Raw genomic sequence first — 26,916 nt, 5'->3', positions numbered from 1 at the left:
AGTTCTTTGAGAATTTCTCTTAAAAATTGAATGCATGTATGTTAACTTTGAAAAGAGAGCGGTGATTCATTATTTTCAAAACTTTAGGTGCTTTTTAGTAATGCCTTCAATAGTATGCATACATTGTATTGAGCAGAGCTGGTCATTAATTTGAATGTGCAAATGAAGAACCCATCTCATAATCAGGAACAACATCTCATAATCAGGAACAATGTATGACCAGCTCTGCTCAATACAATGTATGCATACTATTGAAGGCATTTCTAAAAAGCACCTAAAGTTTAGTAATGATCATCAGTTCATTACTAAAGATGGTCCGAGTCAAGTGGATGTAGACCTCGAACCAACAACTCACCCGATGTGAGTTCTAAGGCACGACGAGAAAGTAAGTAGGAGCGAAGAGAATGATCTTATGGGTTTCATGCCATGAGCAGGTTCCCAAATTATAAAAAAAGGATCTGATGAGATCTTCACCATGAATGAGTTGTTTCTATAAACTATCGGGTCAGATTCAGTTTCCCTATCAGGCTCACTCCGGCATACTGAAATTGGAATTCCGAGATTGTTCCCCTGTGGGGTGTTGGTATCCCGGAGGAATATTCCGGCGGGGTCGCGGCCGGAATCAGGGGAGGCATCTTTAACTCGGTGGCAAGCAACGAGCATGTGCCAAGACGTCTGGAGCGGTCCACAGCTGTCGTCGCCATCGAGCACAGCTGGATGCCCGGCCCGGCGTTCAGCTGTCTCGAACCCATTGGCAGAATTCCCAAGACCTGAGAAATTATGATAGTGCCCTGACTCGTGGTCCTCCCGGTATATAACTGCCGCTCCTCTTCGTTTCCCCTGTCTCTCGCGAGGCTGACGGAAAACCGCGTGGATGAAGCCGCGTTTCCAAAAGATACTGGAACTGGCAACCAATTTGCTATTAGAGCTAATGTAACCATGCAGTATCTACTCAAATGTCCTTATTTGCAAACCTTTTCTGTCATTCTCTCAGCTTTCAAATTATCTTACCCATTGGAAGGAAGAGTAGATGGTGTGAATAAGCTCATATTTTATTATAATTTCAGTCAAAAGATGCAGTAGATGGTGTGAATAAGCTCAATGCGTTCTTTTAGAACCCAATCTATAATTGAGTGAATAAGCTCAAAATTATATGGTGTGAGGTCCGTTCTCCTCCACACGAATGCATGTTATGTTTACCTGTGAAATGAGTCGATAAGCTTATATTATGTGGTGTGAGTTGTTGGGAGACGACATTTTATGACATAAACATTCATGAATGCATGTATGTTCATTCATGACCAAGAGTAAATAAAATATGAGCTTATCTGCCTCATATAATTAACTGGAACATCATTAATATTCATCTACTGCATCTTTTGACTGAAATTATGAGCTCAAATTAATATCCCAATCTATAATTGGGCCTCTAGTTGCTTCAAAGTGGCCAACTTATGCACCAATTTTATCAAAGGACCTACAACCTTCTCAGCTGGCTAGGGCTTCTTCCAAGTTATGTTGACCAGTGAAATGAGTCGGTAAGGTTATAAAATGTTTATGTTGTTAAATTGGAGATCATTGTTTGGAATCTTAGGTGACCACTTACTATGCATGGGAGCAGAAGGAAATATAGAGTAAAGAGAAGAAAGTTTACCTTCCAGACCAGCAGGCTGATGTCAAATTGGCCGCCATTGTAGGTGGAGATGGGAGAGATGCCATTTGTGTTAATTTTATATAAAATTAAAGTTAATTGTAGCGCCTGCGTCGCCACGTTTTATATAAGTTAATTTTGCACCCACCTATGCATTTTGAGTTCTGTGATCACGATGGCGATGCAGCGGCAGATAAAGCCGTTGTATCAGCGCCCTTCCTTTTCACTAAACAGCAAAAAAATGTGGTTGTGTATCCCCTCCCGTCCTTATAAGTACTCTTCCCCGCCACCCCCTCACTGACTATCGAGTCGAGTTCGAGCTAGTGTAGTCGAGCTATTTTCGAGCCCGAGTCGAGCGAGCCGAGCCGAGTTCGAGCTGGCCGAGCTCGGGCTCTACTCGGCTCTTGTTCAGCCCTACCCCCTCCTCTGCACCACCCACAAAACTAACGCTCTCTCTCTCTCTTTTCTCTTATCGGACTCACTTGTTGCTGTCCTCTGTCTCTCTGTGGTCGGTGTGGGTGTCCATGAGTGCGAGCGGGAGGGACGTTAATGGAAAAGAGAAAGCAATGTGGTCCCTATATATGCGTTTATGTAACCAAAGCTTACACGGTATTCTTTAATATATATATATATATATATATATATATATATATATATATATATATATATATATATATATGATTGAATGGAGATTCATCACCCAGTTCACTCATAATAGACGACTGAGATAAAACCAATGAAATAAATCTTTCCTCCACATTCACATTGTACTGTTTTTTTCAAGGTAAGCTGCCCCATATTGTTACCCTAGCATTTCAATAATCAACTCATAGAAGAATAAGAAATTATTGTCCCCTTTGGAGAGAGCCAACAACTGGAATATTATAACCATGTAGAATAAATGTGGCCGGAATCTATTAGGGGAAGGTAGGGAGCAGGTAGGCCTCAAATAACATGTTAGGTTTAATTGCACCGTCCGGTGAAAACATTAATCTCCAGCATTGTGAGATTGTTTTTTACAAATAGAATCATGCGGATTGATACAGATGTTTCAATTTATACGCCCACAAGCATGAAAATTAGAGGCATAAATTTGAATCGATCTTTCATGGTTTTAAAAGAGAGAATGAAGTTGGCTTTGTTGATTCACAAGTCGACCAAATGTAAAGTCTAAACATAAGATTTTTATATTTTTATTATTATTCTGCTTTCAGACATTTATATAAAAGGTTGGGAGTTTTAAGACAACTTAAAACAATAAAGCATACCGCGGAGGCATATCCACATATCGCTTACATATAATGTTCTTAGTTACTTATGTCAATAATTGGCATGAACCAGCGATCTCCCAACTACCAAATAGAGTGAGATGTTTGATTGGTCTGCTATCAAGGGTAAAAAATACACTCGTATTAGGTATGCGTTTATAAAATTAACGAAAAATTAAAATATCTCAAGAAAAGCATGCTTTTTCTAATTATTTATTATTATTTTTTTAACGTATATATATATAATTATTTTTTTATTTATTAGAATGCATGTTTTAAGTTGGTTACTTGAATCTGTCTAACCATACAGACAAATGCGGAGTGTTTGAAAATATAATAACAAAAAAAGATGATTTTCTTTATATCTATATCAAATTTTAGATGTTGAGAAATCCAGGTTTGTCAATGTTACAATGACATAAAAACTAATTTGTACATCTGATTTTTATAATTTTCTATTGTTACAATTTTTTTTAACATTTTTCATCCTTTCATATGGTTGAGTTTGTGAAAATTGAACAGCACTCGATCCGGGTGTTTAAGTGCTAAGAGGTTTAAGAGAAAAGGCAAACGGGCGAAGCATCCTTGACTATGTGTTAATTTATACACTTTCCTTTCTGTCTCTACAACAGTTCATCGTGACTGTTTTAGAAAGCTGCTTTTTCCTCATCAGCGAATTAAGATAGCTTTCATATATATATATATATATATATATATATATATATATATATATATATATATATATATATATATATATATATATATATATATATATATATATATTATTTAATATCAAGTTGGGTTTAGGCAGACCCCTATCAATGTATTCAACTATTCAAAAAAAAAAAAAAACATTAAAAAATAGCCTCCATTCAGGAGGCTTGTCCCTCCGCTAATAAATGTTCTCAACATAAGCTAATTTAGCTACGCTATGTGGTAGTATTTTTTTTTTCTTTTTATACATAAAATTATTTGCAACTTGATCAAAAGTGTAAAAATTATTTCTCATATTGTTCTTGGAACGAGGCATTCATCTTAGAAATTAAAGTAGAAAAATTTTCCAAACGTTTTTGCTTTTCTGGATTTTTAGGAGAGAGAGTGTGTGAATCGAACGTAGCTCAGAGAGGGGAAAGGGAAGGTGGGGAGGCAGTGAGAGACTCTCCTAAACTTATTCTACATTAATTCTAAAACTTTTTATCTTCTTATTGGAAGGATATGTAGAAACATTAATGGAATTTGCAAAAGTTGTAGGAATTTGATAAGGAATATCATTTTCAGATCTATTGGATTGCCGAAATTTTGTCATTATTGTTATAAGTTTTGCAGACTTTTCTTTATTTTAATATCTAGGGGCTTAACTAGAAATTTTTCATGAATAGAGCCAAATTAAAGTTTCTAAATTTTAACTGTGGTTGAAATATCATTTTTCAAAATTAATATTAAATAAGAGAAATTTTTAAAAATTTACATGTAATTCTTTTTTTTTTTAAATTGAGGTGGGGCTTAGGCCTATGTTAGCCGCCCCTTGGCTCTGCCCCTGAGCATGTCCCTGCGTAAGTGGAGAACTCTTACAAAATCTTTCGTTTTGACAACACGTGGGTTTTTAGAGGGGTTGAGTTAAATTCTTAGTTATTTCCATTAGCTCTAACTTATTGTATTCGGTTGAACATGTGTCTAGATCTGGACCAAACCCAATTATTCTGTTCATCTACTAGTATTGGCTCCGAAATATGTGCCTCAATGTGTTGGGTTTGCACCAAATCCTGGTGGGTCTAGATCCAGTGTATTGGTACTCGTCTATGGCGGACCAAGGTAATGGAGGATGATGTTGGTGTATAGAACTTGATTCATACTGAACATTCATATGCAATACTGCGGGAAACGTTAGCTTCCGATGAGATTTTTCTTTTATAAGGGCATTTATGTTATTTTGTACAAATGCGGGTTTCGCCCTAATCCTTATGTTGAGAGGAGGGTCGCACTGCAATTTTATTAAGTCTACTTCTCTGAGAGTGTCTGTGTTTATCTGTGAGTGAATAGTAAAAAATTTGAGCGGCCGTGAACATAGGAGATTATTGTTTCGAACCACGTAAATATTTGTCATCTTCCTTGTTGTTTCTAACCCTCTCTTGAAAGTGCGAGAGAAAAGTTTTGTGTTGTTGTCGGAAACAGCTCCTAATAAAGAATTGCATGGATTGGACCCGGGAAAATACCCAACAAGATTGGATCACCGAAAGCTAAGTTGCGTCGTACTCGGAGTCGGGTTGGATTCAACTTGAGATCCGAATTGACTGGATCCGGATCCACATCCAACTGTCACGTGGGCCCCACATTCACTCCCAAAAACCTGCTCCATGTGTCTGCAATCATATGTACTTGAAGTTTCAGGTCACCGCCTGCGCTGACTGGATCCGGATCCATATCCAACTGCCACCGCTTGAGCTGACCCCTGCTCCAGAGACAGCGGCTCCCCTTCTTATACGCTACTCTCTCCCTCCTTCCTCGGCTTCGAAACGCCGACCGTTGGATACCAAATATCGACGAACAAGAATAAATCGTGTATTTGATACGTGCATGACGAGATTACTCCACCGGCTCTCGTCCCATCCCTCCTAAATCAATAGCATCGCTTCCTGAAGCAGAGCTCTCCTCAATTGACACGTGGCTTCCGCCCTTTGGATCCGATTAGAATTCAATTTTTTTGTTCTTCGGTAATGATCTTTACATTTGTTAATCTCATTGGGTTATATCTTGCTTCTTCCGTTAAGAAATTGTATATGTTTATTGTTAGGGATGAGGTCCAATTGAATGAAATTTGAATTGTTGGCTTTTCCCATTATTTTTAATTCGGATGCAAATCCTGTTAGTGGGAGGCTTTCCTAACCTTTATTGAACAAAAAATTCAGCTGTATAATGCATGTCATTTCCAATCGTCTCTCAATATTTCAAATCACAACAATATATATATATATATATATATATATAAAATCTTCTCGTTATCTTGAGCTTCACCCAATCACAACGACCTAATGCAATAGGTTGGATAAACATGATTAAACACATTGGGGAATACAATATGTCACATGGAATGCTGTGAGAGACTAAAAACCCAGTATATATATATATACACGAGGTGGTGGATTGACATCAAGCTGAGGAGTGGGAAAAAGAGAGTCTGATGAAAAAAATATTTTCTTATGACATATATTTATAAGTTACATAATTGTTTTTAAATTTAAAATATAAGAAAGCCCTTTGAGCGTTGCACATTGTAAAGACACTTTGGGGGCTTTTGATGACGACTGATTTGAGATTCATGTGGGTTTGACGTGACATACTTTATTGACTCAGTGTTAACCTTTCAGGTGCACAAGTGTTAAACAACTCTAAAAAGAAAAAGAAAAATAAAAACCAGTGGGGTACCTTTCTTTATACTCCATTGAGAAAGTAATCTGGGGAGGAACTTTCAAGGCCAAGTTGTATGGAGACATTGGTGTACCAACTTTCAGACATTGGCCGTAAAAATTTTCAGCTAAGGTGCTCTAATACTTTGAAAGAAACTTTTAGTACTAATACATAAATAAGCTCACACCAACCCACATGTATCTCGACTACTATCTAAAAGAATTCTTGATTAACCTGGAAGGAGAATTATAGACATGTACATGAAAGCTATGATGCTACAGTCTTATGCTTTTAAGGTCCTGACTTGGTTTGGAGTTTTGCAGTACTTATGATATGTCTTTCAACTTTAATGTCACGCTTATCATTAATTGCAGTCTCTGCAAGTATCATTTGCAGCTCACATGAATAATACAACAGAACATGAGACTGTTATGAGATTCAAACTTCAAACCCCTTTAACTTGAACTGTCTTGAGAGTTTGAGCCCATTAACATATATTAAAACCTTATTGCATGGAAAATGATGCGTAGAAGAAAGGGCATCGGAGGCCACATGGACAAAATCCACACCAACCTCTTTACAAACATAAATTAATTAAAGCATGCTAAATGCAAGTTGTGTTATGCTAAAATATTGATTTTTTTATTAATAAAATTTTGATTTGATAGGAACTCCTCAATTTTTTTTGGCTGAAAGGACAATATTAAAAATGATTGAGGCCATGTGCGTTCCCATCACGTTAATTAGAACGTCATGACTACAAATATATATGTTAAGGACAACGGAAATTTTTAATATACATGTCAATGTCATTTGTCACGAAATGCATGATGATTCTATAAATTGTAGGTAGTGAATTGTATTTTTTTTCAAATATTAAATAGTTCGTTATAAGGTACACCGAAAGTGATCTTCGCTTCTTGTAAAGTTTTCACCATTGCTTGTATAAGAGAATATGAAGGTAACCGTTCGACAGTGGATCACTTAAAGTCTATGTCACTAAAATGCGGGGTGCGGGTGCGGGTGCGGGTGCGGGTGTCAGTGCGATACGCGTTGATGCGGGTGCTTCGGCAGGTTGCCGCATCAATTGGTAAAAATAAAAAGGAAAGCCTTTTCTTAAAAAAATAAATGAAAAATTATAAAAAGTTAATGAAAACAAAATAATTTGAAAAATATATTAAAACTGACGCATGGCACTTTTGAATCAATCGGCCGTCAAACTGAATCGGTTAGCTGCAACTCAGATATTGAATTGGACCGATTCAAACACAGTGAGTTTGCAGTTAGCTAAGCTATAAGACAAATTTAAAAGATAAAGCAAAAAAAAATTTACCAAATTAACTTCGTCTTATTTTTCAGACCGTGGATTTTATGAGAAATAAGATTGAGTTTGATTCCCTCAGACCTGAAGAGAATCTTAAATTTATGATGGCTGAAATTCACAATTATATCAAATCGTGGATTTCAAACCACAGTTTAATGTAAAAAAAATCAGATTTTGAGAGAGGGGATGGTCCGACAGCGGATCTCAAAAAGATCTTCAACAATTAAATTTTAATATTAAAATTTTTAAATAGGCCCATGTATGTTTCTCCACCACTATTTCAATTAAACTATTAACGTCACAAGGTTGGAAGCTTGACAGGACAGATGAATTGAAGAGTGAAAACTTTGCTGTTGGATGTTTGAATGAAATGTTCCTTCTGCTCACCCAAGGTTAGTTAGAATCTCAGATCACTTTGTATCTAAAATTCAAGAGGAATATCGAATGTGGCTTTAGATCAGTTAGTATGGTTCAATCCTATTACTGCAGGACTCAAATTGGATATATTTCTACGCGTTTGAACTTGAATTTGAGTATGAACTTGAAAATGTATACTTGAAATGTTATATTTTTTGAGTATTTCCTCGAGATTAATTTTACGAAGTCTCTACCTTCAGTCAATAACTCCAACAGACTATCCGGGATTTATGAATTTGTCTGGCAATTTATGAATTTTGGTTGTTTTCCAAGGCAGATTCCCTAAGTAAACATTTAAAAAAAAGAAACCATAGCATACTCAATGGAAGGCCTATATATATATATATATATATATATATATATATATATATATATATATATATATATATATATATATATATATATATAAGCCACGTTTGGTATGTAGAATCGTTTGGTATGTACAATATATATATAAGCCTATATTAAAGTTATCTATATGCTGCAGAAGCAAGAGACCAGCAAGAAACCCCATAAACGATTGAGTTGAATCAAGTTATCAACCTAGTGAATTCTCCTTCCTTTTAGTTGCCAAGATCACCACAAAGGGGAAGCCATAATGATGCACAAGGTTGCATTTTTTTTTTCTTTTCCTGTTTCTGCTCTAGTCCAGATCATAAAGTCCAGTTCCACAGTACTCAGGAGGACCCCAGTGCAGCACGTTCCGGTAGAGAGTCCTCATACCTATACCAAGAATTCCAATCTGAATTCGCTTCTCCCTTTCTGCTACAGTCGGCACGAAGGTTACACAAGTTGTCTATAAATAGATGAGAGCATTTTTCTTGTTCACACACTCATGCCAAGAGACCATTTTGGTTCCGCAAGTTCTTCCCCTTATTTTCATGTTAGGTTGAATCAATCACGTTCCTGCTCTGTTTTTCCCATTAATTTTTCTGTTTTCACAAGACAAGGTTAATAGATTGTTTCAGATCGTTTCAGCTCCCAGACCAGTACACCCCAGAAAAATGGTGAGCTAAATCTTCACGAAATCACCTTCAACAGAACTTTGGCACTTATTTCTTTTGTGTCTTCTCCAAAGGTTCTGATCTTGGGAGTTGCATGATTTCCTTTTATGTCGTTGCAGGAAGCAAAGGGATCAGAATGGTGGAGTGGGGAGACGGTGGCAGTGGTGACGGGAGCTAACAGAGGGATAGGTCTGGAGATCTGCAGGCAGCTCGCAGACAAAGGGCTGATCGTCATCATGACTGCTCGTAAGCCACAGGAGGAGCTCTCAAGCTCTGCTAAACAGTTCCTGCAGGAAGCAGCAGAAATGGGGAGGAAGAACGTCATCTTCCACACTCTGGATATTGGTCAGGAGCAGAGTGTGCTGGATTTCGTCGACTGGTTGAAGCTCCATGTCGGGAATATCGACATTCTGGTAAGGAGAAAAGAAAGTTGGTAGCTCTTGAATAAGTTCGTTCCTCTCCTGATGTCTCAAGCACTTTAAACAAAGTCCAATTTTTAATATGTGATCAAACCAACATGAAAAAATTCTATTTCAAATATTGCAACAAAAAGAATTTAAACCCGTATCGGCTACTATAGTATCGCTTACAATTTTTTTTGCTCTTTAGATCTTGTTGATCCTTTGGCTCTTTTCCGCCATAAAATTAATTCAAAAAATAATAATTAAAGCTTCTACGTAACTGGTTGATTAAGCAGAAAACATTTTGTTGATGTAGGTAAACAATGCTGGCATTCAAACCGCTGACGTAGATTGGGGGTTCTTGAAACAGAACAATATTGACGTTAGAACCTTTCTGGTACTCTCTCTCTCTCTCTCTCTCTCTCTCTCTCTCTCTCTCTCTCTCCTTCTGTGGAATCAATGGCAGTTTAAATTTCAGGAACCAGAAAAATACATCCTTTTGTTGGAGTAATTGTTTAAGGATTCATTGGCATCAATCGAATCTTTTCCTACTTCATTTGCTGGATGACATGGTCGTGCTTACTGTACTGAACTTGGTGTTGCAGGGGACGCCCAACTGTGGAAGTGGGACCTCAGAGTCACATGAATTGGCAAAGGAGTGCATAAACAACAACTACTATGGAACCAAGATGCTGACCAATGCCATACTCCCACTGCTTCGTCCCTCTCCTTACAAGGCCAGGATTGTCATGGTGTCCTCAGTTGCAGGAATGCTATATGTGAGTCTCAATACCCCTAACATGATTTAGCTAGTTTCTGACTTCAATCATGATTGGAGTTCATCATTTTTATCATGATATATTCATTCTAAAAAACAAAACCCAAAAAGGATGGCCAGTTGTGTGGTTTTCTTTGGTTGGTATAGTAGCTCTGCTATGGAATATAATCAAAACATGTTGAGATAGCCACGTAATACTTTTGAGAGATGAAGTTTCAAACGTGAAAGTGAGAAAAAGTTGCAGATAAAGTAAACTGCCTGTTTTGTTTTTATGGTGAAGGATTCCATCCATGCACTGACCTGAAATTGTTTTCATCAGTATCTAAGAGATGAGGAGTTGAGGAAGCAACTGTCAGAGGTAGAGGACTTGACAGAGCAGAAGATCGACGGGGTGTTGAACCTGTTCCTGGAGGACCTGAAGTCTGAGAAGGGCATGGAGAAGTGGCCGCTCAAGTTGCCTGCTTACTCCACTTCCAAGGCTGCCTTGAACGCATACACGAGGTTGTCGGCCAGCAAATTGAAGGCGATAGCTTGTGTGAACAGTGTGCACCCTGGGTTCGTGAGAACTGATATAACGGAGTCCACAGGCTACCTCTCCGCTCCTGAAGGGGCCGAGAACGTAGTGCGTGTTGCCCTCTTCCCTGTTGGTGGTCCTTCGGGACACAATTTCTTAGAAGGCGAGGACTCTGAGTTCTGAAATCATCCAAGTGCAGTGCTACAAAGCATAACAAATTGCATATTGTGGCTATATTGACAACAGAAATAAGTTTGTTTCTTTCTATGAACACTTGTGTTATGTCGATCAGTATGGTGGAATAAAACTGCTCATGGGATCCATGATGCAGGCATGTCTTTTTTTCTGTTTGGGCTTCTTGTAATTGGCAATTGAATTATAAACGCGTATGGTTGGTTTCAGTATTTGGTTTTAACATACACACACACACACACACACACATATATATATATATATATATATATATATATATATATATATATATATATATATATATAGATATATATATATCAGGGGTGGATCATCGTCCGATCAACTATTAATCGTTTGATAGGTATATATTAAGAGAGAAAGCACTTGGTTTTTCCTCCTGCCTACTCACCCTTTTTACCCTTCACATGGGTTGAACTATATATATATATATATATATATATATATATATAGTGATATGAACAGTGACTTTTGACTATTAAAAGTTACTTAGTTATTTACTTACATAGCATTTGCTTATTTACTTGTTTTTGATATTTGTGGTATTAGTTATTTATTTATTTTATTTATTCTTAATTTTTAAGATTTTTTACAATTTTTTAAAGTTTACCATAGCCGTATTAATATATTTGACAAACTTACCGTTTTAAATGTGAGAATTTTTTTATGATAAATGTAAAAAAACCTAATGAAAATTTAAAAATCTATATATATAAGCCCCCTCAAAATAAAGATCAAATAATTTAAAGAAATTATTTATCAAATATAAAAATTTTGAAAAATAAATATCTTGTCTCCTATAACTTGGTTATATGCTTCGTACAGAATTTTATCATTAACGGGTTGATGGAGAAGAAATGCGCATGAAGTTGATTTTAGTCCCTACTGGTTAAGACCTCCTAAGGAAGTCTGGATGATGGAATTTACGTCCTCGGTCATCAAAGGTGGTTGGAAATGCGCAGGGATGGCGTGGTGGAAAGACTCTTGCATAGATAGGTTTTTATGCAGGGATATGGAAGATCAGTTTGGCTTGAAGAACACACTGCTGCTGGAAATGTTGGGCAGATATCTTACCCTCAAGAAATGGGCTAGGATCTGTTCTAGTAATTCTAGTGGAAGAGATGGATTCATGGGTGATGACAGATGGTATCATGCTCAGTTTGACAGCAAGTTCGTGTTGGATAAACCAGTAGTTTGTGATGAATATCTTTCTGCAGATGTCATTAGATTATTGATTGATAGAGGCTTGCCCTCTGCTGCGCTGTTGGCTGTAAATTTTGTTGCTTGTCGATTCTGTTTCCTTTTGTTTTCTCCAGAAGAAGGTGTACAGATCTATTTGTTTCTACTTGGGGACAACCACCATCTGGTTTGCATCAAAAAAGAAATATAATACTCGTAAATTTGAAAAACTTAAAAAAAAATACCAACATATACTAAAAATCAATCTTGAAGTGAGTCATAGTCCAAGTGGATGTAGAAGCCATGTTAAATGCGTGTCGAGTGAGTGAGTGTGCCATGAATGTTTGCAGAAGCTTTCCGATCATGTGACGGAAGTACGTCGAACCATTGTGCATGCTCTTTCATTGAATCCAAAGCAGAGAGAGTGACTGAGTGTATAAAATAATTTTCTCAAGTTCAAACCACATTAAATGCTTGTACTAAGAATTTTGTCCATAAGAGCTTATGATCTGATATTGAAGTGTTGAATAAAATAATCCTGACAAGCCACGTTTAGCTGGCTATGAAAGTGGTGAATTTATCAAGCACGGCTCTTGGTCGTCGCTCTTCTGCTACGACTTGGTTATATGCTTCGTACAGAATTTTATCATTAATACGGCTGAAATACTTTTATTTTATATTAAAAAAACTTTTTATAAATACAAAATTAAAAATAAAAAAATAAAAAGATTATAGAAGACATTTTTTGATAAATTAACAAAATTATCTTTTTTTTTTGGGTTTTGCGCACAGTGCACCCGATGCACGTACCTTTCTCTCTCATCGACTAGCTAATTTGAGATTTTGTTGCGTGCACAAGGTACAGACATGCAACAAAAAACAAAGGAAAAAAGGTAACAGAGTTTATTTATTTTGAAATTTTTAAAAAAGAAACGGTTGATATTTTAACCTTTTGATATTTCTTTTAGCTTAAAATGGTATTCTGATCTTTACACCCCGATAAAACAGTATTTATAACTAGATTAGATTCTACGGTGCACATTGCATGATTTTGCTTATGCCAATCAAAGGTATTCTGGTCATTATATCGCCATGCAACAGTGCTTATAACCAGTATTGATATTTTGGTGGACATTGCATAATGTTGTTTATGCTGCAGTCGCTTCCCTCGATTGCTAGATTGGTCAAGTCGTCGTGAAGAGAATCACATTATTTTATGGGACTACATGAGACTCTGTCACTGTTTAGAACTCGAATTACCATTTACATAGAAGGTTTTTCTGGACCACGAAAGTAACCGCCCACACCAAACCACATGTGACTCTACCACCATCTAGAATTCGAATTACCATTTACATAGTCAGAAGTTCTCCGAACCATTGAAAGCTACCATACGGGAGAACTCGTTTATAAAGTTGTTAGGAAGTCACACTTGAATAAGATGTGCCCTTTACATATATAAGCCTTACATTTAAAATGAGAAGCAATCTCAGATCATGCTACTATATATATATATATATATATATATATATATATATATATATATATATATATATATATATATGTGCCCTTTACATATATAAGCCTTACATTTAAAATGAGAAGCAATCTCAGATCATGCTACTATATATATAGATATATATATATATATATATATATAATATGTGTGTGTATGATAAGTAGCTATCCAATCCTCATATAGCAAACTTGATTAGAATTTTTTGAACGGTTGATTTTAAAGGAATTAGATGGTGGATATCCAACTGAAAAAAATAAAAATAAAATCTGATTGTATTTTCAAGAAATTGGAACAAACTTCCAGGGAGGAAACAAATAAGTTTCCGTAATCGAGACTCCTTGCAGACCTTGCCTCGTTTAAAGGTATTTCAGTCTGTAACTGGTTTTTTTTTTTTTCAATTTAATATGCATATGCATCCTGTGCTCCGAATCTATATAAAATTTCCATTGGAAGCTTCTTTTATATATATATACACACACACACGAGAACTCCAAATATGATGGATGCTGGATGACTATTTTAAATATATTTCTACAAGCACTATCAATTGTTGATCAAAACATTATAAACTATATGTCTCTAATGCATTTGTTATAGCAACTGTTTTTTTAAAGTATGTTTTCCACTTTTTTTAGTCATTTCAGGTGCAGAAGATATATTCTTTGTACTCCGTAACTGAGAAGACACTTAGAACGATCAATATGTATATATTTTTTTTCATGGGACTACTTGAGTATCCCTCTACTTTTAGTTGAGTGCCCCTTTTAATATTTTTCTTTAAAAATGAAAAATCAGCTCAAGTGTTCAAGTGTAGTTAAGGCTCTCTTTGATGGCAGGGAAGAATTTAACGTGGAAAAATTATCATAAAAAAAAGCTGAAAAAAAAATATAAGATAAAATTTTTTCCTCTTTCAATCTGAGGCTCTGTTTGATGACAGAGAAGAATTTAACATGGTGAAATTAACTGTGTTTGATGCACAATGTAGGCTTTTATAAGGTAAAATTAACTGTGTTTGGTGCACATGGTAAAATGTATGAGACTTTTTTTTAGCACTATTAGTAGTTGTTGTTTTTTTTTTGTTCTCCTCCAATTTCACGTGGGAAAAAATTGAAAAATGATCTTCTAAAACAACAAATTGCAGAGGTTTACACAAAATACATATCCACTTCAACAGTAGATCAACTTGACCATATTCTCCAAATTCATCGAAAAAAAACCATAATAAAAAGACAAAAACAAACGAGCACCCAACTCAGGAAAAATCGAAACAACAAACATGCTTAATACATTCACAAAGGGGAAAAACTATTTTAAACACTAATCCGAGCAATGGAACATGCATCACAAACCGTAAAAAAGGTATCAAATAAAGCAAAAGGAAGAAGCCAAATTTCCTATTGTAAAACAATTAATCCAAGAGGCAGCTAGAGAAGGAAAGAGAGAGCGAGAGAAGAGAGGCAGCGAGAGAGAAGAGGAACAAGAGAATGAGAGAGGAGAGGCACTGAGAGAGGAGAGGAACGAGAGACCGAGAGAGGGGAGGGGAAGATGTGACGGAGGGAAAAGATGAGAGAAACGATATTTTTTTGAGCGCCCTAACGGCTCTCAAAAAAAGTTACCGTCGTCGTACACATTTTGCGGGTAAAGTTTTACGACGTTTGATGCATACACAGAGAAAACGATATTTTTTGAGAGCCCTAACGGCTCTCAAAAAAATCTGCGGTAAAAAGTCTGACCATTGAGGTCAAACTTTTTTGCGAGTTAATTTTACCGTCGTCGTACACATTTTGCGGGTAAAGTTTTACAACGTTTGATGCACACACCACCAAAGTAAATTTCCCTTCACCGTACGTTTGTCACCCAACAAACAGGGCCTAAGGGCAACTTAAGATAAAACGTGCATATGTATATTTTACTTTTCTCTCGAAGTGAAGAGGTACATTTTTATGCACTTTATGTTTATTGAAAAAACAAGTTTCCAATTCACATCCACCCTTTCAAAATTCACTTAGAAAATTATTTTAAAAAATTGGACGTAACATTTTTAGCAATGGAGTTTGAAGGTCCTCTACAATGGACCTGGCGATGCAAAACGTTTGGGAGAGAGGCCTCCTGACCTGAAGTTGTTTTCATCAGTATCTAAGGGATGAAGAGTTGAGAAGGCAACTGTCAGAGGTAGAGGACTCGACAGAGCAGAAGATCGACGCGGTGTTGAACCTGTTCCTGGAGGACCTGAAGTCTGAGAAGGGAATGGAGAAGTGGCCGCTGAAGTTCCTGCTTACTCCACTTCCAAGGCTGCCATGAACGCATACACGAGGTTGTTGGCCAGCAAATTGAAGGCCATAGCTTGTGTGAACAGTGTGCACCCTGGGGTCGTGAGAACTGATATAACGGAGTATACAGGCTACCTCTCCCCTCCTGGAGGGGCCGAGAACGTACTGCGTGTTGCCCTCTTCCCTGTCGGTGGTCCTTCTGGATACAATTTCTTGAAAGGCGAGGACTCTGAGTTCTGAGATCATCCATGTGGAGCCCTACAAAGGATAACAAATTCCAAATTGTGACTATACTGACTACAGAAATAAATTTGTTTCTTTCTGTATGTCTTCGAACACTAGTGTTCTGTCGAATCAGTATGGTGAAATAAAACTGCTCATGAGATCCATGTTACAGGTGCTGGCTTCAAGATATGAACTGGGATTAGACGTCTTTTTCTTATTTGGGTTTCTTGTAATTGACACTTGAATTTTAAACTTTTGTGGCGTATTTAGTTTTAAGAAAATATATATATATATATATATTAAACAGCGACTTTCACTGTTAAAGTTACTTATCATTTAATTAAGTTTGCTTATTTGATTTAGACGGATGATTAAGAGAAAAATATAAAAAAAAAATATAAAGAAAACAAGAGAAAACTAATGTTAGATGACAAAAATAACCATACTTTTTTTTTATTTCTCCACCGCCCATATTTATGGACATGCCATATTTCTCCCTCTTTATAACTGATGATCACGTACATGTAAAATTTGTTTGTCTATCAATCACTGGTGCTGGTAATCATTGGTTGGAGGTTCAAAAGTAGACAGGGTAAGAATGAACCAGTAGTAGGGGCTTGACCCACTCATAATAAAATATTTGAAAAACTTAAATATAAATTTTAAAAAATTTTATTTATCCTATATAAATTTTTGAAAAATAAATACTTTGGCCCTTATAGAAAATTTGAAACTAATGTAGCATGCCTCATGAAAAATTTCTAATTTCCCTCAAAATTATTAAAGTGAACGCTGAGGTATAGTGGTCAAAAATGTTGATAGGATCAATAGAAAGAAACAAGTATAGATAGTGGCATGCTGCAAGTAAAGATAGATAGGATGGAATAGGATTAGGTGTTTGGATTTTAAAGAAATGCTTTAACAAGGTCTACTTTGTAGGTAAATGAAACTAAGAAATTGCCAAAAGTTATTTCTATAAAAAAAATATTTTAGAGAAAAGGAGATGGAGCATTAAAAGCCAAAATATAGATCAAGATCATTTAATTGGGAAAGGGAAAGATTTGTTCTCAGTCCATAGATCCAGGACAATTTGTGCAACTAAATACCATCTTTTTCATTCTAAAAAAAACTTAGAGAAGTGTTCTTAAAATAGTTGATTTAGAGATTTTACAAACAAGGAACGATTTTTTCAAAGAGATTTTTTTTATTCTACTTCTCAAATATCTTTGTGGAATTTATTTGTTTATCACATAAACTGGTCTGAAATTGGATTATAACTCTTGAGCTAGGGCTAGAATTTTTGGGCCGAAGGGCCATTATACTTCAAAAAATATTAAATCCTTCAATTACCTAGTAAAGTAAAATGATTGAGGAACACCCGTATGTAAGTATGGACATGTAAATAAGTAAATTTTGTGGGACCGTGGGAACAACTGCCACCCAAACTCACTTGTGGCTCGGTTAGAGTTTTAAAAGTATGTAAATCAATTTTATGCAACTACGTTGTCTCATGCCTGCCCTTTTGTTGGATGCATTATTGTACAATCGTTGAGCAGGAAAAATTAATCTCAAGTGGTGTTTGTTAATTGTGGATCTGAGATAATTTCTGCTCACCACGAATCTCACATGCATAGACTGAGGTCCGACCCCAATCAGTTCAGATCTGCGTCTACAGGGATGTTGGTCCCTGAGTACGGTATGTGACACTATCAAACGCATTATTGACGTTTAGGGCGTTTTCATGACTATATATTGCTCAAAAAATTAATCTTAGGTGGTGTTTGTCAATTGCAGATCCGAGATTCATTCAATCATCATTGCTAAAATTCAACAAGGTGTTGGAATCAAACAAAACATCGACGACCCTTTCACCACACATAAAGGGGTGTAGCCTGAAATTTTTCATGAGAGGAGCTGAAATATAGTTTAAAAATTTTGACAAAGACCGAAATATCATTTTTCAAAATTTTTATATAAGATAATTTAAAAAAAAAAACTTCCATGTAATTTTTTTTTAGGCCCATGCCGACCCTGTTAAAACATGAAATATAATAAGAAGGAGCAGAGTAACACTCAAGAATATACGTGGTTCGGGCATTTTGATGCCTACGTCCATGGGAGAGGGAGCATTCCTTTGTTTATTCTCTGATACAATTTTAGAGAAGATGAACTCTCAATAAAGAGTACATAACAAACCGAATTTTTCAAAATTCTTAGTCTGCACATGTGACCTGGTTTACTCATGACACCTTGTGGGACTTCCATGAATACCTATTTGCTTAATTCACCATGGATGAATACTTTTTTAACGTCAAGTTGCAAAAGACCCCATCATTTTATGAAAGCAACAACAAGAAGGGCCCTTACTATATTCATTTTTGCAACCAGGGTAAAAGTCTCGGTGTAGTCAATCCCTTCAATATAAGTGAAACCCTTTGCAACAAGCCGTACTGTTCTACTTCTTCATTACTTTTGAATTTGATTTTGTAAATCCATTTGCATCCAACAAGTTTCCTTCTTTCAGGACAAGAAACAAAATCCCACCTGTCTTTCTATTTAACATCTTTACTTGCCTCCTCAAAATTTCTTGGTTTTTAAAGCTTGTAAGTCGTATGAACATAAGATTTATATGAATCGGACATTTCATCAAATGACAAATATTTTTCAATAGAATGAATATTGTCAGTGGATAGGTATATATAATAATCACTTAACCTGACTGGTGACCTACATTGTCGTGTGGAATGTCTAACTTGAGGAAGATTGGTGTCGTCAACGGCTAGAGTTTGATATTCCTCCTTCACCAACCACTTCTTGATTTGGAGAATACTGATTAACTTTATCATTTTTCTGGTGAGGGATTTGATTGAAGGTGTCGATCATGGGACGAGGGATGTTGTTGATTTGCTTGGTGGGATGAGAACGACACTCTTCTTCTTGAGCATTTTCAAAGTAATTTTCAGTCTTACAAAATTTTACATCTCTTGAGACCATCATCTTGTTTGTAATGAGATCAAGACACCGGTAGCTTTGTCTTTTGCTTAAATATCCCATGAAAATGCCCTTGACTGCACGTTTCTGAAATTTATTTCTGAATTTTTCTGCATATGGACATAACACTTGCATCCAAACACCTTGAGATGTTCAATGAAGATTGGCAGTTTGAGGAGGAGTTCAAGAGGTACATTTCCATCAATGCTGGAATTGGGGATCCCGTTAGATATATAGTAGGCAGTACCAATGGATTCATTTCAATATTTTTGTGGCACATTCATGTGTATCATAAGAGCACAAACGATGTTTAAGAGTTAGCGATTTTTTCTTTCTGCGACGTCATTTTGCTGAGGGATTCCAGCACAAGACTATTGAGGTTGTATGTCTTTTTTTTGCATAAACTCTTTAAGATTATCGTTAACAAACTCTCCACCATTATCGAAACGAAGTTTCTTTATCTTGATCTCATACTGAGTATGGATGAGATTGTAGAACTCTTCAAATATATTTGGTACCTCACCTTTATTCTTGAGAAAATAAATTCAGGTTATACTAGTCATATCATTAATGAAAGTGACATAGTATCTATAACAGGTATGAGATATTTCATAAGCTAGCCCCCATACACATCAGAGTATATAAGATAAAAAAATTTTAAAGATTTTTCTGCAGATGATTGAAATGGAAGTCTTGTGAATTTGAAAAACTCATAAGCATCGCACACCTAATCTTCTGTGGTGAGGTGAGGAATAAGTTGTTTGATACTCTGATATGAAATGTGCCCAATCTAGCATGCCATGTTCGGTACTCAGAGTTTTGTCGGCTGATGGTGAGAAGACTAACACAATCATCATCTAGAACACATAATCTTCCTTGGAGATGACCTTTACCAATCACTTTCTTCGAGTTCAGTTCCTGAAACGTCACGTCATTGGAAGAAAAATTTGTCAAACAATTGTAAGATTGAGTAATCTTACTAACAGAAATCAAATTTGCTGCAAGTTTGGAATAAGAATTTTAGATTTTCGATTTTCGAAGAACGTCATTGTACCAGCACCCTTGACATTTATGGAAGAACCATCGGCAGTGAAAATAGGTTGTATATAATGTTTGATAAGTTCACAAAGTGTAGATGAATTACTAGTCATGTGATCGGTTGCTTCGAAGTCAATAATCTAAGTATTATTTTTTGTCATAGAAAAAAAAGGGTAACGGCTCAACTTCTGAGCTTTCATCAATAGGTTGGGAGGAAACGAGATTGGTCTTGGAGAACTTTTGGAAAATTACTTTCCAGATCATCCTTTGTAACAAAATTTGCCAAGTTGATATCCTTTGAAAACGTGGTTGGTTTCTCATTATCTGGTCTTCCTACGATCTCCCAACATTGTTTACAAGTGTGACCGATTTTTTTGCAGTGAGTACACTTCAATTTGCAGCGAGTTCTTACATTGTTTGATTCGCTCCTTTGTCCTTCTTGAATGCGAGAGATATATACTGTATTTTTAGAATTTTCTCCTGCGCCTTCATCTTTGGTGGATGAGTTCATAACTCTCTGCCTACATACTTCTCTTTGAATAATTTGACAAACAGTATTGAAAGTTAGAAGAGGAGATGAATAACACGTTTTTTTTTATGTTTTTTCACTTTTTTTTTTAGTTTTTTTAATGCCAAACAGTTTTTTTTATTTTTCATTTGTTACCAATATACTTATCTTTTGATGTTTGTCTTATTAGTTTCTCTCTTATTTTATTTTTCTCTCATTTTCAGTTTTTTAAAATTTTTAAAAATTTACTGGATTTTTCTTGTTTTTTTTAAAGTTCACTGTATTATACCCGAGAATAACCTCACCGTTTAAAACTCTAAGACGCTATTTGTGACCATGAGTCCATAGCCACATAACAACGCATGTTATTAAAAAAAATGTGTTAAAACTTTAAAAACTGGTCAGCGGAATAAAATAAAAAAAAAACGCATTTAAAAGAATGTCGAAAACGAAAAGATGTATTTTATTCTCATTTCCCCGTTTTATTCACGTTTTCACGATATTTTCCAGTGGTCGATCGGGTAAGTTAGGTGATACAAAGCATTCAGGTGCATAAGTGCTAAACAACTCCAGAAAGTTTAAAAGAGAGAAACAAAAATGAACGATTCTGTAATGTTCATATCATACAAAGAAAAAGCAAAAATAAAAACCAGTAGGGTTCCTTTCTTTATACTCCATAGAGAAAGTAATCTGAAAGGGCGGAACTTTCTAGACCAAGTTGTATGAACACATTGGTATATCAACTTTCAGTGTATTTCTATGTGATCTAAGGACAGTGCCCGAGTAAAAAAATATCCGCTAAGGAACACTAATACTTTAATTGAAGAATTCATGATTAATTGGAAAGGAGAATTATAGACATATACATGAAAGTCATGATGCTACAGTCTTATGATGCTACAGTCTTATGCTTTTAAGGTTTTGGTTTGGTTTGCGGTCTTGTCGTACTTATGATGCACCCTTCAACTTGAATGTCACGCAACTTGAATGTCACGTTTGCCTCTAATTACAACTTTTGTCAATAATATTTGCAGCCCATATGAATAATACATTGAAACATGACAACTGTTATGAGATTCAAACTTCGAACCCTTTTAAAGTGAACTGCCTTGCCACTTTGAGACAATTAAGATCCATGTAAAAACCATATTGTGTGGACAATGATGCCTAGAATAAAGCATATCCGAGGCCACATGGACAAAAGCCAAACAAACATCTTTACAAACATAAATTAATTAAAGCATGCTTAATGCAAGTTGTGTTGTGATAAAATATTGATTTTTCTATTAATAAAGCTTTTGATTTTATAGAAACTCCTCATTTTTTTTATAGTTAAAAGGACATTACTAAAATTTTTTGGCGCTTACTAAAAATGATACCATGTACGTTCCCATCAAATTAATTAGAACGTCATCACTACAAAGTCAGACTGCATAAAAATGTAAAAGATATAGATTGAATTTCGTTTTGTATGTATATGTTAAGGTCAACGGATTTTTTTAAAATACATGTCAACGGCTTCTGTCACGAAGTGCAAGTTTCTATAAATTATAGGTAGTGAATTGTATTTTTTTTTTCAAATATTAAGTAGTTCGTCATAAGGTACACCGAAAGTGATCTTTGCTTCTTGTAAAGTTTTCGCGATTGCTTGTATAACAGAATATGAATGTAACCATTCGGCAATGGATCAGTTAAATTGTTAAAAATAAAAAGGGAAGCTTTTTCTTTAAAATATAAATGAAAAATTATAAAAAGTTAATCAAAACAAAATAGTTGAAAAAAATCTTCAACAATATAAAAAAAATTAAATAGGCTCACATATGCTTCTCCACCACTGTTTCAATTCAACCATTAACGTCACAAGCTTGGTACCTTGACAGGACAAATGAATAGTGAGAACTTTGGCCTTGTTGGATGCTTGAATGAAGTACTCCTTCTCTTCACCGAAGGTTAGTTAGAATCTCAAATCACTTTGTATCTAAAATTGGAAATATTTTTACTCGTTTGAACTTGAATTTTAGTATGAAATTGAACATGTATACTTGAAATGTCATATTTTTTGAGTTTTTCCTCAAGATTAATTTGACGAAGTCTCTACCTTTGGTCAATAACTTCAACAAACTATCCAGGATTAAGCTAAGTGTCAAGAATGTCAAGCCTCAAGCGGAGCTGTCTGACTCGAAATTTATGAATTTCAAAATGGAAGGCACACAGTTTCATAGTGCAATCCTTCCATCTTTCAAACAATACTTTATATTTTTTGAGTATGATGTCGGTAACTTTCGCTGCAAACTTCCTTGAGGTAAGCCTCCCAAACCTTTATTAATAAAAAAATTGAGCTGATGTCAATTCCTTTATTAGCGTAGGGATTTCCTTAAAAAATACATTTTTCCGTCATTAAAAATTTTCAGAAGTTTCTTTCAAAACTTTTGTTCCCACCCCTTAAAATTCCAGCTCAGCCCCTGTTTAGCAACCAAAGGTTCTCTTGAAGAATCAGATAATTATTAAAAAAATAAATAACAATCTTAAGGAATAGCATGTGCCTCAAGGGGCTTACCACAACAAAGGTTAAGGTAGTTCACAGGCAAAGGGGTTTGTAGTTTGAATTCCATTGCTGCTATATATTATGTTTCGGTGCGCCATTCTTTTACACTGTAAACAGTACCAATCATGTCACTTGAGTTGAAAGATATACCATGGACTTGGGTGTTTTCCGTTAAAGACAGCTTTCTTTAAGTAAATATCAAGAAAAAGGGGACCATAATATATTCAGATGGAAAGCTTGTATTATGAAATTTCCTCTCTCTCTCTCTCTCTTTCTGTATATATATATATATATATATATATATATATATATATATATATATATATTCCTCCGGTTGGCTAAAGGAATCCACGTTTTGTATGTACAGTATGTCCTTCCTAAGTCTATCCCAGCTTTTCATGCCTGCTGCTCTTATTTACATCGCAGGCAACTTGATGGGCAGGCAATTTAGAGTCAAATGGAGAAAACCAGTTACTAAACTGACCAATTACATTTCGTTGGGATTTGGAATTTGTGCCCAGATTGAATATCTGCTCGCTTTAGATTCACAAACATCCATAAACTGATCCTTTTTTGTCAAACCAAAGCAATTGGAGTCGGATGAGATCGATAGACTACCAAGGAAAGATTATTTAGGCACAAAATAGCTGGGCCAGGAAGAAGTGTGGAGCTTGAACAAATGTCTAGCGGGGGCACTCTTCATAGATTTTGTATGTAAAAAGGGACACTCATATGACTAACATAGCAAATATTGCTAGATATTAATTTGAAAATAAAGAAACCTTGAAGGGCTGCATGCCCACACCAGCCCATATTAGCTCCGCCTCTGTGGGAACCTGATCTAGGGTCTACAACATGGACAGTGCTCTCACATTTCTCTCTTACAGCCTTTCATTCTTTAAAACCCATGCATCACTTGTTGAGGGCTGCGATTTGAATTGTTATATACGTGTTCGGTAAAGTTATCTATATGCTGCAGAAGCAACAGACTAGCAAGAAACCCGAGAAACAATTGAGTTGAATCAATTTGTCGACCAAGTGAATTCTCCTTCCTATTAGTTGCAAAGGTCACCACAAAGGGAAAACCATAAAGATGCATAAGGTTGCATTGCATTTTGTACCCGTTTCTGCTTTAGTCCAGATCAGAAAGTCCTGTTCCACAGTACTCAGGAGGACCCCATTGCAGCACGTCCTGGTACAAAGTCCTCATACTTCTACGAAGAATTCCAGTCTCAAGTCGCTTCTCCCTTTCTGACTACAGACTTACTCAGCACGAAGGTCACACAAGTAGTCTATAAATAGATGAGAGCATTTTTCTTGTTCACACACTCATGCCAAGAGACTATTTTTGTTTCGCAAGTTCTTCCCTTTATTTTCCTGTTCCGTTGAATCACAATTCCTGCTCAGTTTCCCATTAATTTTTCCGTTTTCACAAGACAAGGTTAATAGATTGTTCCAGATCGTTCGAGTTCCCAGACCAGTACACCCCAGAAAAATGGTGAGCTAAATCTTCACGGAATCACCTTCAAGAGAACTTTGCCACTTATTTCTTTTATGTCTACTCCAAAGGTTCTGATCTTGGGAGTTGCATGATTTCCTTTTCTGTCGTTGCAGGAAGCAAAGGGATCAGAATGGTGGAGTGGGGAGACGGTGGCGGTGGTGACGGGAGCGAACAGAGGGATAGGGCTGGAGATCTGCAGGCAGCTCGCAGACAAAGGGCTGACCGTCATCATGACTGCTCGTAAGCCGCAGGAGCAGCTCTCAAGCTCTGCTAAACAGTTCCTGCAGGATGCAGCAGAATTGGGGAGGAAGAACGTCATCTTCCACACTCTGGATATTGCTCAGGAGCAGAGTGTGCTGGATTTCGTCGACTGGTTGAAACTCCATGTTGGGAATATCGACATTCTGGTAAGGAGAAAAGAAAGTTGGTGGCAAACTATCGGCTACTATCATATCGCTTACAAGCTTTTTTGCTCTTTAGATCTTCCTGATCCTTTGGCTCTTTTCTGCCATAAAATTAATTCAAAAATAATAATTGAAGGTACCACTACTGGATTATTAAGCAGAAAATATTTTGTTGATGTAGGTAAACAATGCCGCCATTCAAACTGCTGAGATTGATTGGCTGTTCTTGAAACAGAACCATGTTGACGTTATAACCTTTCTGGTACTCTCGCTCTCCTTCTGTGGAATCAATGGCAGTTTAACTTTCAGGAACAAAAACAATACATCCTTTTGTTGGAATACTTCTTTAAGGATTCATGGCATCAAACGGATCTTTTCCTACTTCATTGCTGGATGACAAGGTCCTGCTTACTGTACTGAACTTGGCGTTGCAGGGGACGCCCGACTGTGGACGTGTGACCTCAGAGTCACATGAATTGGCAAAGGAGTGCATACATACCAACTACCATGGAACCAAGACGCTGACCAATGCCTTACTCCCTCTGCTTCGCCCCACTCCTTACAAGGCCAGGATTATCATGGTGTCTTCAGTTGCAGGACTGCTATACGTGAGTCTTAATACCCCTAACATGATTTAGCTAGTTTTTGTCTTCATTCAAGATTGGAGTTCATCTTTTTTATCATGATATATTCATTCTAGAAAAAACCCAAAAAGGATGGCCCGTTGTATGGTTTTCTTTGATTGGTATAGTAGCTCTGCTAGGGAATATAATCAAAACATGTAGAGATAGTCACGTAATACTTTTGAGAGATGAATTCAAACGTGAAAGTGAAAAAAAAGTTGCAGATAAAGTAAACTGTCTGTTTTGTTTTTAGAGTTGAACGATTCCATCCGTGCACTGACCTGAAATTGAAATTGTTTTCACCAGTATCTAAGGGATGAAGAGTTGAAGAAGCAACTGTCAGAGGTAGAGGACTTGACAGAGCAGAAGATCGAAGGGGTGTTGAACCTGTTCCTGGAGGACCTGAAGTCTGAGAAGGGCATGGAGAAGTGGCCTCTTCAGCTGCCAGCTTACTCCACTTCCAAGGCTGCCATGAACGCATACACGAGGCTGTTGGCCAGCAAATTGAAGGGCATAGCTTGTGTGAACAGTGTGCACCCTGGGCTCGTGAGAACTGATCTATCGGAGTATAATGGCAACCTCTCCGCCCCTGAAGGAGCCGAGAACATAGTGCGTGTTGCCCTCTTCCCTGTTGGTGGTCCTTCTGGACACAATTTCTTGGAACGCGAGGACTCTGAGTTCTGAGATCATCCAAGTACAGCCCTACAAAGCATAACAAATTGCATATTGTGGCTATATTGACAACATAAATAAGTTTGTTTCTTTCTGTTATGTCTTCGAACACTAGTGTTATGTCGATGAGTACGGTGGAATAAAACTGCTCATGAGATCCATGATGCAGGCGCTGGCTTCAAGATATGAAACTGGGATTCCATGTCTTTTTCTTATTTGGGCTTCTTGTAATTGACAATTGAATTATAAACGCTTATATCTGGTTTCAATATTTGGTTTTATAATATATATATATATATATATATATATATATATATATATATATATATATATATATATATATATATATATATATATATATATATATATAGAGAGAGAGAGAGAGAGAGAGAGAGAGAGAGAGAGAGAGAGAGAGTTGAGAGTAATGAGTGGTTATAACTTATAAGCCACAGATTGATTTCAGCGTTGG

General features: G+C 36.2%; 2 protein-coding genes and 1 pseudogene across 2 annotated transcripts; all 3 read left to right on the top strand.

The window, feature by feature from the left end:
- Positions 1-8,856: 8,856 nt before the first annotated feature.
- LOC116248729 (short-chain dehydrogenase/reductase 2b-like) lies at positions 8,857-11,146 on the top strand. Its single transcript, XM_031621684.1, has 5 exons — positions 8,857-9,072; positions 9,189-9,482; positions 9,787-9,867; positions 10,076-10,249; positions 10,568-11,146. The coding sequence occupies exons 1-5, from the start codon at positions 9,070-9,072 to the stop codon at positions 10,943-10,945; spliced, it is 930 nt and encodes a 309-aa protein (XP_031477544.1). The 5' UTR covers positions 8,857-9,069; the 3' UTR covers positions 10,946-11,146.
- A 790-nt stretch (positions 11,147-11,936) lies between these two features.
- LOC116249284 (uncharacterized) lies at positions 11,937-16,180 on the top strand (annotated as a pseudogene).
- Positions 16,181-24,307: 8,127 nt separating this feature from the next.
- LOC116248504 (short-chain dehydrogenase/reductase 2b-like) lies at positions 24,308-26,710 on the top strand. Its single transcript, XM_031621333.2, has 5 exons — positions 24,308-24,745; positions 24,862-25,155; positions 25,334-25,414; positions 25,587-25,760; positions 26,082-26,710. Exons 1-5 carry the CDS (start codon positions 24,743-24,745, stop codon positions 26,457-26,459), a joined length of 930 nt encoding a protein of 309 aa, XP_031477193.1. The 5' UTR covers positions 24,308-24,742; the 3' UTR covers positions 26,460-26,710.
- The last annotated feature ends 206 nt before the right edge of the window (positions 26,711-26,916 follow it).

This window comes from Nymphaea colorata, chromosome 2 (assembly GCF_008831285.2).
Source record: "Nymphaea colorata isolate Beijing-Zhang1983 chromosome 2, ASM883128v2, whole genome shotgun sequence".
In the NCBI taxonomy this organism is placed as follows: domain Eukaryota; kingdom Viridiplantae; phylum Streptophyta; class Magnoliopsida; order Nymphaeales; family Nymphaeaceae; genus Nymphaea; species Nymphaea colorata.
This window is presented reverse-complemented; position numbering and strand designations above follow the sequence as displayed.

Coding starts and splice junctions, on each gene's coding strand:
- LOC116248729 (XM_031621684.1), top strand. Junction 9,868..10,075: donor TTGACGTTAGAACCTTTCTG/GTACTCTCTCTC, acceptor TTGGTGTTGCAG/GGGACGCCCAACTGTGGAAG. Junction 10,250..10,567: donor CAGTTGCAGGAATGCTATAT/GTGAGTCTCAAT, acceptor TGTTTTCATCAG/TATCTAAGAGATGAGGAGTT.
- LOC116248504 (XM_031621333.2), top strand. Junction 25,156..25,333: donor TTGGGAATATCGACATTCTG/GTAAGGAGAAAA, acceptor TTGTTGATGTAG/GTAAACAATGCCGCCATTCA. Junction 25,415..25,586: donor TTGACGTTATAACCTTTCTG/GTACTCTCGCTC, acceptor TTGGCGTTGCAG/GGGACGCCCGACTGTGGACG.